Raw genomic sequence first — 16,930 nt, forward strand, 5'->3', positions numbered from 1 at the left:
AGTATATAAGCCATGCAGTTCGGAGTTTGATAGATCATGTGCACATAGGTGTAATTGATCTTTCTTTATTATAATCAGTTGCTTCAGCACAAATGCTGGCTGTAATTGTCATATTTATATAATATTGACTGGCCCTGAGGGAGGTACCAGAAAATATTGCCCAAACTGAAAGCATATTGCCCGAGTCGAAGACGAGGGCAATATGTTTTCAGTGAGGGCAATATTTATCTGGTACCTCCCGAAAGAAAGGCCAGTCAATATCATAATTATTACCTATCCCCCTAGGTAAATTAAGAAAATATGTAAATACGGCTATACACTATATATGATACAGATCAAGCCACATTTGACTACCTGTAGACCATCAACATGTTGAATAATTGCAAAATTGTTCATCAATGTATATCATCCAACTCCAACTTCAAAGATACATGTAGTTGTAACAGGCAAACTTCAAACTTCTGAACGTTCTTACACTTTATTTTCACTTCTCTTTTAAAAGTTTGAGAGTTGTAAAACTGATGGTCACTGTGCAATTACTGATCACAAAAGGGCTTTTTACACTTGTAAATTTTTGCTTAGCCCCGGACTATCGGTGGGGCTAAGGGGGGGCCTTAGCCCCACCGATAGTACGGGACTATCCTTAGCCCACTTTCTGTTTACACTCGTTTTTGCCAAAGTGGGCTAGCCCCACCGATAGTACGGTACTATCTGGCCCTGCAAAATAGCAGGGGTTAGCACCGCAATTGCGGTGCTAGCACCGCAATTGCGGTGCCAAGCAAGTGAGTGTAAACAGAACGAAAAAATAATCCTGGGCTAAGCGACGGAGACGAAGTGCGACCCTCACTGACCAATCAGAAACGAGGTAATCAAGTGCTGCCGGTGCGTGCGTGTACGTGTACAGTACACAGCGTAATTATGAATATTCATGTGGTTTGGAAAGTCCGGGGCTAAGAAAGACGAGTGTAAAAAGGTCAGTTTTCTCCTTAGCCCCGGACAAGAGATAGTACGGGACTAATTGGCGAGTGTAAAAAGCTGAAAAAATTGGTACGGGACTAACGATAGTCCTGGGTCAGAGAAAGTCCGGGGTTAAGAAACACAAGTGTAAAAAGCCCTAAATGGACTAGTCATTGCCTAGTGCTGCTGTAAGTAGTCGACCTTGTATGAGTTGATTTATCAGCGTTCTTCTGCGGTGCGTGTAACTGACACCCTGGACGTCCTGGATGTTTTCTTTTCGTGGTCGATCGGTGGGGAGAGAGATTCCACCCTCTCTCTTCCCACCTCCCCAAACCGGAAGATTGCACTGTTTTTGTTTTGTGTACGGTGTGTGTAACCGACACGCAGCAACGTCGCGAACCCGGCAGAGGCGAACGAATATTGCTTGCTGACCTTTTAACCCTGCAAAATATCAACTGCTGACCTTTAACCCTGCAAAATATCAACCGGAATCGCCTCGCAAAACTACCTCGTATAGGTAATAATCATATAATATTGACTGGCCCTGAGGGAGGTACCTGAAAATATTGCCCAAACTGAAAGCATATTGCCCGAGTCGAAGACGAGGGCAATATGTTTTCAGTGAGGGCAATATTTATCTGGTACCTCCCGAAAGAAAGGCCAGTCAATATCATAATTATTACCTATCCCCCTAGGTAAATTAAGAAAATATGTAAATACGGCTATACACTATATATGATACAGATCAAGCCACATTTGACTACCTGTAGACCATCAACATGTTGAATAATTGCAAAATTGTTCATCAATGTATATCATCCAACTCCAACTTCAAAGATACATGTAGTTGTAACAGGCAAACTTCAAACTTCTGAACGTTCTTACACTTTATTTTCACTTCTCTTTTAAAAGTTTGAGAGTTGTAAAACTGATGGTCACTGTGCAATTACTGATCACAAATGGACTAGTCATTGCCTAGTGCTGCTGTAAGTAGTCGACCTTGTATGAGTTGATTTATCAGCGTTCTTCTGCGGTGCGTGTAACTGACACCCTGGACGTCCTGGATGTTTTCTTTTCGTGGTCGATCGGTGGGGAGAGAGATTCCACTCTCTCTCTTCCCACCTCCCCAAACCGGAAGATTGCACTGTTTTTGTTTTGTGTACGGTGTGTGTACCCGACACGCAGCAACGTCGCGAACCCGGCAGAGGCGAACGAATATTGCTTGCTGACCTTTTAACCCTGCAAAATATCAACTGCTGACCTTTAACCCTGCAAAATATCAACCGGAATTGCCTCGCAAAACTACCTCGTATAGGTAATAATATATAATATTCGTATGTAAGATTTGTAAGATTTTATTGACTCTATCGACCCCCTCTCGGGGTATGAGAGTACAAACATATTTACAATATATAAATACAAAAATATAAGTGATAATGTACATGTACGTGTGAAAATAACAGACATAAATAAATATGTTTACAAAACAAGGCGTAAAGGACGTTTAACTACTCTACCACTACGTGTACAAACATTCACATCTACTTTACTTTCTACAAAAATACTGTCTTTCTTCTTTGGTATTGAAGAGAACTGAAACATAATAATTCTGACAAATTTGGCTAGTTTTTTCAAATGGCAAGCATTAGTTGAATTGAATAATTTGGCCATATGTAATGCACTTGGTCTACTGGCCGTCAAGCTACTTGGTAAATACAATAATCTCTCTTTGTTGAAAAAGGGACAAACAAAAATATAATGAAATTCATCCCCTATATCATCGGATGAACAAATAGTACAATGCAATTCATCTGTCAGGCTTGCATCAAACCTGCCCTTATTAACGGGTAATCCATTAGATCTACATCTGAATTTACTTAATGTAATATAATCTTTCTTACACAAGACTTGTAAATACTTCTCTAACATCAAATTATCCTTAAACATTCTATAATTTGTACAGATTCTATTTGACCATGTTGCTGCTCTCCACTCTTGAATAAACATATCAAAAAGTCTAACTTTTGAGGTGTGTGAAATCCATGCAGCACTAAATCCACCCCCTTGTGCTAACCACACATTCCCTAGCCCTGCATAATAAAAAATATTTGCGATAGATAATAACCATTGTGATTTTGACGGGGAGTGTATGTCTCCTTGTAAATGCAGAAGAAATTTGAAAATTGTACATGAGTGTTTGGTTTCTTTTCCCCTGACTAATCTCAACCAGAATCCAATCATTCGACATTTAATATGGTTCAAAATTACTCCACGTCCAGTTTCACCATAAACCATACAATCAGGAGTACATTTGTTCACAAGCAAAATTTTTCTTAAGAATTTCCTATGGAAAATTTCAATTTGGTCTATGCACTCATAACCCCAGACTTCACAACCATAGAGTAAAACAGGTAAAACAAGATGATCAAATAGGTGGCACTGTGTGTCCACAGAGAGCTGTAACTTTTTAGCCTTGACCAACATGCTATAGAGTGCTTTTCTAGCTTGTATGACTTGTTTAGAAATTGCCTTTTTAAAACTACCATTATAATTGAATTTAACTCCAAGGTACACAAAGTCATCTACAACCTCGAGTGGATCACCAGCATAAACGAATTCAGGAATTCTTCTAACCTTCCCACGGGAGAAAATAACAATTTTAGTCTTGCTTGCATTTACAGTCAAGCGCCATGTCTGACAATAACTATCTACAGCATCAAGAGCTTTTTGCAACTCCTCCGGAGTTTCTGCTAAAATTATTGTGTCATCTGCATAAAGTAAACAAGAAAGATTTAAAGCTTTTTTGACATTATCAGAATCCAGGTGGTAAGAAATCTCACTTTCCAAATATTTAAGTCCACCATATGAATTTCTTATGTATTCTTGAAAATCATTCAGATAAATGGCAAATAAAAGCGGGGAAAGGTTTTCACCCTGTCGTACACCAATGTTACAAGTAAAAAACTCTGACATCTCCCCCCTAACCGCCACACATGATTTAGCACTTTCATAAATATTCTTAATGACAGTAAACAGTTTACCCCTAAGCCCCATCTTCAACATTTTGTACCATAAAGATGATCTATCAATTAGATCAAATGCTTTCTTGTAATCAATAAATGCACAGTATAAGCGTTTTTTATTTTGCAGACTATAAACATCAATTATAGTCTTCAAAACAAAAATATTATCAATTGTAGAATAATTAGAACGAAAGCCAGCCTGTTCTTCACCTAACATATTAGCTGCTTCGAAAAACTCTGAGATTCGATGATTCAAAATGGAAGTAAAAAGTTTTCCTAGACAACTGAGAAGAGTTATTCCTCTATAATTATCAGGATTTGTGTCTATACCCTTATTCTTAAAAATAGGAATGATAATCCCTATGCACCATTCAGTTGGAACAATACCACTGTCCAGTACCACATTAAAGAACTTTACCAACACATGAAGCATCTCTACGGGACAATTCTTAAGGAATTCATTTCTTATGAAATCTTTTCCACAAGCTTTTGAATTTTTAAGTTTCTTAATCATTAGTACCACTTCTTCCAAAGTGACTGGGGCATCCAAGGGACCATCTGCCTCAACAATTTCTGAAGTACCCATACTATCTTCCAGGCCTGTGGGCTGGTCCTCTTGGCTATTACCTAAATGACTAAAATGATTAACAAAATCCCCTAATGAAACATTTCCTGTTTTCTTTACTTTGCGTTCATTATTACTGTTGAGTAATTGCCAATATTCTTTCGGATTTGATGCCTGTAATGAACGGAGAGTTTCATTCAAATCTCTATGAAATGCCCTTCTTTTATGTCTTAATAAATTCTTATAAAGCTTTCCTGTAGACTCATAATGATTCAATAGACAAGTAGCCCCTGACCTGCCCAGAAATTTAAGCTTCCTCTTTAATCGATTTTTAACATTCAAATACTCCTGACGGGCAGCTCTACATTCTGCATCAAACCAAGGCTGATGGTTGTTTTTATCCTTATTGACAGTCTCATTTTTGTTTATATTATGTCGAGATTGTCTCCACTTACAAATGCCAACATCTTGTGCAACACTGACGAACATATTGCATAATTGTGAGTAACAAAAATCAATACTATCTTGATTTGCATTCCCATCTAAACATTCCACATTTTCACACATTAGCTCAGCCGAGTCCTTGATTTTCTGTTTAAATATTGCAGCGCTGTCACTGCTCCACTGGAATAATAAATAACGTTGACTTTCATTAGGCTGTGAATCTAAAACTGCGTTGTCTACTGCAGCGTTTTGAGAATTGTTAAAAACAGTGTCGACATTCACAGCAGATGTAGAATTTTCCGATTGCAAGGTCACACTGACAGGACAATGAACATCTGACAAACATTTATCAAATACATCAATACTGAAATGTGTAATGCTAGAAAATAACTGGCGAGATACAATAACATAATCAATGGTGCTACAACCACCATTTTTGTTGAAACATGTGTATTTTCCGACAGACTGATCTTCCCCTATTCTTCCATTAACAATCCTGAGATCAAAACTTTGGCACACATCAATAACAGACTTTCCATTATTATTTACATGGACATCAGTATTATAACGAGTAGTTGGAATATCTAGGCCATCAGTAGTTACATGCATATCAGAGGCATCATTACAAAAGCCTAATCCAGTCTGATCTGTCAACACATCCTCTACATCTAAAAAATCATCAAGCAAACCCGTCCTGGCATTGAAATCACCCAGCAAACAAAAGGGTGCATCATATCTACTTTTAATATCAATAATATCCTGCACCAGGTTGTCAAAAACTTCATTAGAATGGTGAATTGATCCCTCACATGGCAAGTACACTGCACCAACAATAAACTCAAAACCTAAAATTTTACTATTTACCTTGACCCATAAAATTGATTCAGAAACTGTTGCATGAATTCTTTCAGAACAATTAAAAATTTGATTCTTCATCAGAATACACATACCGTGAAACCCACCAAACTTTTGTTTATTGGAATATTTTGGCATACTATAACACTGAAAACCGCAAACATGAGATTGAGACAGATCTGGTGTGTCTGTTTTTGTCTCTAAAAGACAGATTACATCATATGCTTGCAAATGTAAGTCCAAAATTCCAATATCGAGTTTACTCTGCAAACCATTAACATTCAAACTTATAAATGAGATCTGGGTTAAATCTGTAGATGAAAGAGGGCCGGGTAATTCCTAGGTCGAAATGTCGAGGAAGAGACCCGACTGTTTCAGCTTGTCCTCACTCCATCCTAGACGCTTGAAGAGGTCATCCGGACCGTGAATGATGTGCTTCTTGTGCGGGTCGCTCTTCAGAGTGCAATGCACCTTCCCATCGATTGTCCTTACTTTCTCTGTGTTCTCGTCTTGCTTCACAGCCTGAAGAAGCTTGGCACGCCCAGGGGACAGATGCTCCATGATCATTATGTCCTTGTGTTGTTCCGAGTCCTTTAACTTACGCTTACTACGAAGGAGCTGAGTGCGGAGGTCACGACGTACGAAACGCGCAACAATAGGTCTCATTTTATTGGGCTGAGGCCTCCCCACGCGGTGGCTGGTGCTGATATCTGCCTCAGACACGGCAACCCCTGCGCTGGCAGCAACATCGATGACTACAGCATTTGTAGACTCGCCATCATTTTCAGGCACCCCTCGCATGATAACATTGTCTCTCCTAGAATACTGTTCTACCTCGTCCAGTCTGTTGTCATGATTTTGAACTGTGGCCTGCACCTTCTGCACGGACACCTGTGGGCCACTCACAAGTTGATGTGCGATGGACTGCACCATTGGCAACAATGCAGCAACCACAGCCTTCACTATGTCCCCCACAAGCTGACGGTTTCCACCCTCACGGTCAGGGACAAGCTGCATTGCCCCCTCTACCACCTCATTAATCTTGAAAGACACATCAGTATCACCTTCATCCTCAAGTGTGGCAAACTTGTTAGAAATGGTTGCCATGGCAAGACGAGGTCACAGTTGACAAGTGATGAAAGTAATATGAGCAGCAAACACAAAATCCAGTAGGTGGGACAGTGAAAACAAAACACGTGGTGGAGAGATAACAACAGCTGTCAAAATATCTCCTTTAAATGGCACTCCAGAGACGAGACTGAAGGTCAAAAAGCAAGTATTAGGATAAACTCTTGAGATAATTTAGAACAGCGAAGTCATCTTTCACTATATCGACCAATACACATCCAAACATGAGAGCTGAAATCCCCACATGCACATGTACACCACACCATGTCCAGCCTTTAAAATTCTTCATTAGGATGATAAGGCATATACGAGGATGTGATGTCGAAGTTTCAACAGTCGAATTAATGGTACTCACGCGTACTTCACTCGTTTCCAAAACGACAAAGTGCATAAGCTTGTCCGACATAATAATGGAATTTATCAGTCATGGGATTGTTCACGCATGTCAAGCAAAAGATGAACTTGTTGATAACAGGTGACCAGAATGGTCCATCAATCAAAACTTTGAAAAGCATCAATTTCATTTCTTTTTTAATTGAATGGGTCAATCCATGTCAAATCATCCAGTGCTTGTCACCCGACCCCCTCCGATTTTCTTAAAAATCGCACCAAATGTTTCCCAAAGTGTCTGACGGAAAATCCCAAAATATTTTGCCCCAAGGTCAATTGGTTGCTAAGATACAGCCTCACATAGCAACCGGTGCGCATTCCAAAAAATTAGTTAAAAGAAAATTAGGCATTTTTGATTGACTGTTTTAGCTTGGATATTTATGCAAAAGTGTTCATTATCTGGAAATTAAGAGAACTTTATAGTCTTTGCAAGAAAAACTGACTGTGACGCGATATTGACTTTTCGTTAACGTGCACGAGGTCACTGAAAATGGTGTTAAATGTTAATTTTGAAAATTTTAATGCATATTTAGAAGCTAATATCTTCCACATTTCATCACCTTAGGTTCTAAAATATCATGCTGTTGAAGGCTTTGACTTGCTCAGTAATTTTGAAAAAAATCGGCACATTTATGATCACCGTTTTTACGGAGAGCGCCCTCAAAGTTGACAAAAATGAAAAATGTGCCAAATTCAAGGTCACGGATCACCCTTCGTCCCACCTAGGAATAGCATCAATTTTTGTATATTGATAGACATTTACCTATATTATCTTGGGTTACCAAAGAAATTTTGCTCCCGAAATGTTCAGTGGCAAATTTACCCCACCGAAAATGGTCGTAAACAGCCAAATTCCCACGTAATATCACATATTGGGTTAAGAGGACATTTCAAATGTCCACGCTTTCAAAATGAAAAGCACTAGCCCTGTGATATTTGCAGTTGGGATAGTCTGTTATACATATTTTAGTAATGTATACCACAAAACACTTTTATTACATAATAATGACCTTGAAATTTAATCCAAAATTTGATAAAAAACAATAAATCGCTCCATTTTCCTCATTGCACTGCATGTAAATGTGTTTTGAAAGACTTTTCACAGAGCAATATTTCAAGAATTATGAAAGCTGACATTCTACCATATTAGGGTGCTAAACTATTTCTGCTCATCTTCCAGGTTTAGTGTCAATTTGATCATGAATGTTATATCTTTGACCTTGAAGTGCTTCTAAAAATAGCTGTAAATTTGTTAACTACAAATTACACACACAACAGGTGTTTTATGGCATGATATACTTGTTATTCTTCCACAAACACAGAAGCTTTTTATGATGTAAATGTTATATACTGGAATTAATCTATACGTGTTTGCGAGATATGTTACAATTAATTACTCTGTTCTGACAATGACCCTCAATTTCAATCAAAAATGGGGATGGTAATATTTTGTGATTTTGTGTGCATTTCCTATGGAAAACAGTGCTTTTTGTGGTGAAACTCATAAAAACTTGACCATTTTTACTATCTATCACTTTGATTGGTTAATTCTATTCTAGTTATGGTAGAAAAGTGGGCTGTGACAATTTCCAATTAAAAAAAAAAAACATGGTTATGCTGCAGAAAATAAAAACAAGGAAATACATAAGAAATTCCAAAAACAATAAAATACATAAGAATTGAAATGATTTTGAAAGTTTTAGGTACAGAACAAATTCCCCGAAAAAGAAGACTCTCAGTCCTTTTAATGTGGGTTTCACAGGCTAGAATAAGAAATTTTTAATGTCCATAATTATCAATTATTATTACATACTTTAATACAGGTCTTTATGGAGAGGAATAGGCATTTCTCATGATTTTGAAGGTCATAAATTGAGGGTCATTGTCAGAACAAAGCAATTGATTGGAACATCTTGCAAGCATGTATAGATTAATTCCAGTATATAACATTTACACTATAAAAAGCTTTTGTGTTTGTGGAAGAATCACAAGTCGTCGGCGTTTTCACGAACTGACGCTATTTCGATTTTGGTCAAAATTTTCAAAATCGAGATATTGGTACCAAATGAAAGTGCTTTCAAAACTCTACCGAATCCCAAAATTTTAGGTCACAAAATTAATTATTCTTAATTTTATCAAAGAAAGAAAAAAACGACGGTACTCGAAATATCGAGAAATTGAGAAAAAGGAGTTTCACGAACCGACGCACGAAAGATACGCCGGTTCGTAAAACCCGAATTGCTACGGTGAAGAGCAATGCGGGTTTCACGAACTGTCGCAGTTGCGTTACTTTGAGCTTTGTTCAACTTACTGGCCTAGAATTAGGTTTTGGCCCTAATCCAGATCTCAGAGTGAGAACCAAACCTTCTGAAAGATGAATGACGGCCTAAGCCAGCCCACTGTCCACGAGTGAAGTGAATGGTAAGCTATAATCCTATTAAAATCATGCTCAAAATAACAGTTTCAGTTGGACTACCATAACCATTAATTGCGGTAGTGTGTAGTCCCATGTATTCAATCGCGTGATGCTTATGAAGCCTAGTCTGTAAACGCCATACAATTTCAAATTAGATCCCAAATCATATTATTTATTGTTTCTTTTCAACTTATGTCGTTACTTCTGAGACTACTGAGTACTGTAGTCGTAACGTCTGTGTGCAAGACATGCAGATTGCAAGATTTCAAAGTCTCGAAGACACTATTTAAAGCCTTGACTTTTGAGTTGAAAATGAAATCATGAGATTGACAAAGTAGGCGTACTAAACAAAAAAAAAAGTCTAACAGTAAAACTCAAAGGAAGAGTAAAGAATAAAGTTAGACATGTTAGACTTTTACTTTCAAGTCTAACTATTAAGTCTAAGTTAAGACTTTACTTGTAATACCGGTACCAGTTACTAAAACTAAGATCAGCTGAAGTCTAAGACCAAGTCAAATTAACACAGTTCAGAGCCATACCGGTACACGGTAGTCTAGCTCTAGATCTACATCTAGACTAGTGGTAATAGTAGGTAGAGTCCACCCATTTTTTCCCCCAATCTTTACTGGTCCATTCCTGAAAAAGTTACTGGTCAGTGTCCAACAGTGATTTTTCCTGGTCAGGGACCGTCGGACCAGTGCCAGTGTGCAGCGTTGGTGTAGATGTCATCTATGACAGTATGTGGTCTAGTGATACTACCTAAACACTACGAGTACTCTACAGGTTAGGTGGCTTTCCTGTACAGTGCAGTGTTAAAGTATACTTGTGAATTCAGCCCTAGTACCGTACTGTGTGTAGTGTATGTCTAACGTTAGTTCGAGTGGAGTACTTAAGCACAGCGGTGGGGCTTTTTTCCCCTAAAACTTGTGAATGTGGCCCAACCAAATGGCGTTTATATATTTACGCTTGATTGATAGTGATACAGTGGCGCTGTCGATTTCCACAGCAGCCATACATAATCTTTTGTCCTTTCTTCTTTCCTTATTTCCCTTTGTTCTTTCACACTTTTTATTCTTGGAATCGAAGGACTTCTAAGAAATGTCCCTCGACTGATTTAACCAGGACTCTTGAGTTCTGGTAAACCTAACCTAACCGAGTAACCGTTAACATTTGTTAGGCCTAACATAACAGTAACACTGACTTAGCCCTGTATTGACTTTGTCTTTGGCCGACTTACTGAGATGGCGAGTCTAACTCTTTAACGTTAGTCTAAACGTAGTCGTTCGATCTGTCAGTGTCAGTGTCACCGGCTTTTGTATATGGTGCCATCTCTAACGTACGTTAACAAGTTGATGTTAGTTATCTATGTCAACTTACTGAGTCAGTAATAGTGGTACTGTCATCCTGTTGGATATCGCCGCAATATCATCCGTGACGTGTTAATTTCGTGTCACAAAGACAAAAGTTGCCAAGATCTAATAGTATTAGATGTCTAGATCTAGATGTAGTCTAGATCTATAATATAAATTTTGTGAACCACTGGTAACTTAAAAGTGAAAGGTCTAGACTTCACTTAGTCTATAATTAGACCAGACATTCATGAGGCAAAGGCCTATTTAGTAGATCTATTCTTATTCTATTTTAACGTCAATTCCTACTAACTCGCCACGTGTTATTTCTAAGGCCAAGGACTTCCAGGTTAGTGATTTTTTTTTTTTCATAAATACCAAACAGCAGACGTGTTTCATTTGCATTCTTGTGCAGACTTCATGAAAATATGTGCAGTATCAAAGAAATATGATGCACATGACAATGCCAGTGTTTTATAGGTGAATGGTTAATACCTTTAAAAGCTGAATGATAATGTAGAGTCTAGGTCTAATTAAGATGTTACAGTCTCTGATAAGAAACAGGTTTGATTGTCATAGACTGTTTCCCAAATGCAGGTACATGTAGTAATATTCAGCTATTTCAATGCAATGCCTTGTTTACAAATACATGTAGATTTATATTCATGTGAATGATGATTCAATTTCTACATGAGACATACCAAGTGCTAAACATAATATCTTGCATCAGTAAAATGTGTAAATGAAGAGACAATTTGAATATGCATCAAATACGAACAGCAGCATTTTTTTGACATTCTTTGATCCTGCATAGGCCTACCATTTTGTTTTATGTTTAATATAAATAGAGCAAAATAATTTCAACTTCAGTTTTGTTGGCTGATTTTTTTTTTCTTCTCAAAATTAAAGTTGTATCTTGTACCATGATGTTTGATTTTAATCAAAAGTTCTTAATTTCTTTCTTTTCTTTCAGATGACTGGTGCCATGTAGTAGCGAAGAACTGGACTGTCTCAGAAAAGAAAAGGAAAAGTACAGGGTCGTGTATATCACCAACGGATGTGAATACAATGGTAATGTAGAGTCTAGGTCTTATTAAGATGTTAAAGTCTCTGATAATAAACAAGTTTGATTGTCGTAGACTCTTTCCCAGATGCAATTAGTAATATTCAGCTTTTTCAAAGCAATGCCTTGTTTACAAGGACATGCAGATTTATTCATGTGAATAATAATTTAAATTCTACATGAGACTTACTAAGTGCTAGACATAAGATCTTGCATCATTAAAATATGTAAAAGGCGAGACAATTTGAATATGCATCAAAAACAGCAGTATTTTTTTGACATTCTTTGATCCTGTATACCGTTTTGTTTTATGTTTAAATAGATAGAGCAAAATAATTTCAACTACAGTTTAGTTGGCTGATTTCTTTTTCTCAAAATGAAAGTTGTATCTTGTATCATGATGTTTGATTTTAATCGAAAGTTCTTAATTTCTGTCTTTTCTTTCAGATGACTGATGCCATGCAGTAGCGAAGAGCTGGACTGTTTCAGAGAAGAAGAAAAAAGTACAGCATCGTGCTGATCATCAAGGAATGTGAATACAATGGCTTAGGAAAGAAGACAATCTACAGATAGGATAGAAGGGAGAAATTGGGATGAAGGGCGACAACATAAGGACGGTATATCTACAGTGAAATGTGATTGTAAAGTGGAAACATGAAAGGAGATCCTAAGATTGAAGGTGAAAACAATGCATTCCATTCTGTGATGTCATAATTACAATTTTGCTACACTTTAATAACACTACAGAGAGACATTTATATCAAGGAAAGCTTCATGTGGATGTGGAACGTTAGATTTTTTTAAGTGTTCATTGGTATGTATTTCATGATAATAAATCTTGAAGGTTTTGTGTGGTAATCATAACCTTGTGATAAATCTTGATAGATTTCTAAGTGCACATTGGCAATATTTAGATGATGCTGTAATCAGATTAAGTTCTATTCTCCTTTATTCTTTTATTTATTATTTTGTTGTCTTCAACCCACTTTGAATGTGTCACGTATGATTCTTATAAACATGGGAACATGCACTCCATGTAAATGATAGGACTTTTCACAAATTGACATAATTATTCAACCATCACTAGACTGTTCTGTTATAAGATGTTCTTTATCTAACTAAAATTGTAAATTATGATACGTGTATGTTCCCATGCAAACTCACAACAAAATACAGAAATTTGAGTTCTTTTAATAATAATTCATTATGTCTCTAAATTCACGATTAAAGAAAGTGATTGCAATAAGGATGTCAAACATCGTATATTAAAATAATAGATTATTCATTTGTCTCCATCCGTAGTAACGCACGCAACTGCAGTGTGCAGTTTGTAGGCTGCTGTGAAAAAAAAAATCACAGGCAGCCCAAGCAGGATTCGAACCCACGACCTCTGGATTACTAGACCAGCGTCATAACCACTAGACCACCAGAGTGCCCTGGCGCTACCTTTACACATGAATAATTAAGTATAGAAGGGCTTGGGGGCGCTTCGAAGTTTACTGCTCTTATTAAATATGTACATGTCATTTGCAACTCAACTAAAGATGATTAAACACACTGAAATTCTTACTTTAAATGATATTCATAATCTGTTTTTTTTTTCTTTAATAGCTTGGGATGTACACTTATACACTGTATCGGTCTACATTTCGCCTACAATATGGAATTCTTTACTTCGAGACGTTTGTTTTTAACAAACAAAAAATTAAGAGTCCTTGAAAGGTGCTGTAAAACAGTGGTGTTTGTTTGTTTGTTTGTTTTTTGGTGGGGGGGGGGAGGGGAGTCAAATTAGCCTTGGCCCCTCTCCGCCGTCTTTTTTTTTTTTCCTTTAGCTGCATATTTTTTAGTCATCACATGAAAATTCGTCTGCATCCACCCCGTAGTTTTGCTGATGACCTTTCTTTTTAATTATTTTAGCCACACACAATTTTGGCTGAATTTCCCCAACCCTCTTGTGAATTTGCTAGTACATGTACTAAAACACATTCTCAGAATGTGTTTATAGTACTGGTGGATTAAGGATTCACAGGGAGGGGGGGGGGGGGTCGGCCAAAATTTCTCTTTTCTCATAATACAAGCCTTCGGGGCGAAAGGCTGATATTATGGGCTTTCTACACACATTTTTAGATGCTAATTATTGGTTAACATGAGCATGATCATTTATGTTGTGATTAATTTGTTTCCTTATATATGTATGACTTCTATTAGAGACTTAATTGGCTTGGCACTCCTTACATCGACCTATTTTAGACACCCATTTCCCTCTCTCGTGCTTTTTCTCTACTGTCCTGTGAATAGTGTAACTACATGTACATGCAGTACCTCTTCTCTTTTGTATGATATACATCAAGTTTTTATCTGAGCATATGGGTGTTGCAGCACTCTCAAGCTTCATGCATATGCAGCAACATCTTTGAGTGGTCATATACATACATGTAGTTATGCTTGATATATTAATTTGAGGATGTTATTCTTTCTCTTGTATATGTTCCGTCCGCACTCTATAGATGTAAATGTACGATGTAAGATTTGGTGTGCATGTTCGAACTGTGTTCCTCTTTTTGTGAACACACAAGAACTGATATAATAATGAACTTGAATTACACATATTCTTGAATCTTGATTCCATCTCCATTTGCCATTGGATATGTATTGATTTATGGAGCTCTTCCACAATTGTTATCCTTCCCATTGTCATTATTCATCTCTGAATAATTCAAATTTGATATTCTATTGAGGACCTATGTTTCTTCGATTACATAATGTACCTCTTCAATATATTGCTGCAAAAGGCATAATAAAACATGACCATTATTATATATTTAAAATGAAGCTTGAAATTCTGATAGTGTTGATATTCATGTATTTTTAGGAGTTTATCAGTTTCGAAGAGTGCATGCAGGATGAGTTTATGTCTTTATATGATCAGGTGCAGCTATCATAGAATCTGTTGAGCAGGAAAGAGAAAGATGGAAAATGAGGAATTATGAGTGAATTCGCATGCGAGCCAAATGACAATAATGACACTGATAAAAATTGTGACAAAGTAAATGTCACAAATATGTGGAATAATAAGAAATAAAGAAATTAATATATTATTTCAGAGAAAGAAATAACAGAGTGCATGCATGAGTATGAAAGATGAGTAAATACAAGTAATTATTACTGACTGGCACGTCTTTTTCCCAAGATTTAGCGGTATCCTTCATCTTAGAACAAACATTCATAATTACAGTGTATTATGAAAGAAGTGAACCGAATTTGAATTAAAAATAATGTGAAAAAATGAAATAGTAAGTTAATTAAGTAAAAAAAAAACGGTAAAAAGTAAAAAAAATATGAAACACAGTATACCGAATACATGTATTACCATAGATGTCCAAATGCAAAAGTGTTAAATAATAATATATCCACAAAAAAAGGGGGGGCAAAGAAATCTTTGGAACGATCAACCACAGCTATAATAACAATACATGCGTGTACTAAATGAAGATGAAAACAATGACAACACTCTTTTTAGAACAATTAAGAGAAACTGGCTTGTATTATCATCTTAATTATCACTAAATGTATTGTAATCATCACAACAATCATTACATGACAATTAATTTCAATTAATAAGGTTATTGTTGATAAGCAGGTATAGCCCTAATAGTATTTGTATGTAAACACATACGAAAATGAAATAGCGACGGTTCGTAGATACACGCGTATTGCACGTTACCTATTGTACAGGCCCTACAGCGCGAGTCTCACGAACCGGCGTAATACAACTTACGTCGGTTCGTGGGACCCGCGCTTAAGTACATAACCTATGGTCAGGGGTCGCACTTAACTTTTTTTTTAACTAGCCAGGCGGACTACTTAGAATCAATTTTAACACTGAAGCAATATTTTGGCTAGCCAGACGGACTAGTAACTTCAGAATTTTATGATTTTTAGCTAAGAAACGATGGATTTACGAACCGACGCAGTGAGTTTGAAGACAGAAATATCGTAAATTTTTGGAATTCACACTAAAATTACACTATGGATAGGAAGAATAACTTCCACTCTCATCACCCTGTCAAAATTTTCACACACAAGACAGGAAAAGTCATTGAAAACGTTGTCTAAAACTTGTGAGATCTTTAAACGCGATTTTCTCAGAACTGCATTTTCGCTCAAAAACGAAATAGCGTCGGTTCGTGGTAATGCCGACGAAGTGTATCATGCCATAAAACACCAGCTGTCGTGTGTGTACTTTGTAGTTAACAAATTTACAGCTATTTTTAGAAATACTTCAAGGTCAAGGGTATAACATTCATGATCAAATTGACACAAAATCTGAAAGAAGAGCACAAATACTTCAGAACCTTAATATTGTAGGCTGTCAGCTTTCATAATTCTTGAAATATTGCTCTGTGAAAAGTCTTTCAAAACATATTTACATGCAGTGCAATGAGGAAAATGGAGCAATTTATTGTTTTTTTTTATCAAATTTTGGGTTAAATTTCAAGGTCATTATTATGTAATAAAAGTGTTTTGTGGTATACATTACTAAAATATGTATAACAGACTATCCCTACTGCAAATATCACAGGGCTAGTGCTTTTCATTTTGAAAGCGTGGACATTTGAAATGTCCTCTAAACCCAATATGTGATATTACGTGGGAATTTGGCCGTTTACGACCATTTTCGGTGGGGTAAATTTGCCATTGAACATTTCGGGAGCAAAATTTCTTTGGTAACCCAAGATA

General features: G+C 36.8%; 2 protein-coding genes and 1 long non-coding RNA gene across 3 annotated transcripts in view; 1 reads left to right on the forward strand and 2 right to left on the reverse strand.

The window, feature by feature from the left end:
• The window catches only part of LOC140235946 (uncharacterized), a 32,164-nt gene that overhangs the window by 7,832 nt on the left and 7,402 nt on the right, over window positions 1–16,930 (reverse strand). The window lies entirely within an intron of this gene.
• LOC140236251 (uncharacterized) lies at window positions 6,184–6,951 on the reverse strand. The gene has a single exon (XM_072316213.1). The coding sequence runs from the start codon at window positions 6,949–6,951 to the stop codon at window positions 6,184–6,186; it is 768 nt and encodes a 255-aa protein (XP_072172314.1).
• Window positions 9,587–13,741, forward strand: LOC140236153 (uncharacterized). Its single transcript, XR_011901759.1, has 3 exons — window positions 9,587–9,783; window positions 12,101–12,198; window positions 12,638–13,741. It is a non-coding gene; the product is annotated as an uncharacterized lncRNA (long non-coding RNA).

The sequence above is a fragment of the Diadema setosum genome, chromosome 12, assembly GCF_964275005.1.
Source record: "Diadema setosum chromosome 12, eeDiaSeto1, whole genome shotgun sequence".
Taxonomy (NCBI): Eukaryota; Metazoa; Echinodermata; class Echinoidea; order Diadematoida; family Diadematidae; genus Diadema; species Diadema setosum.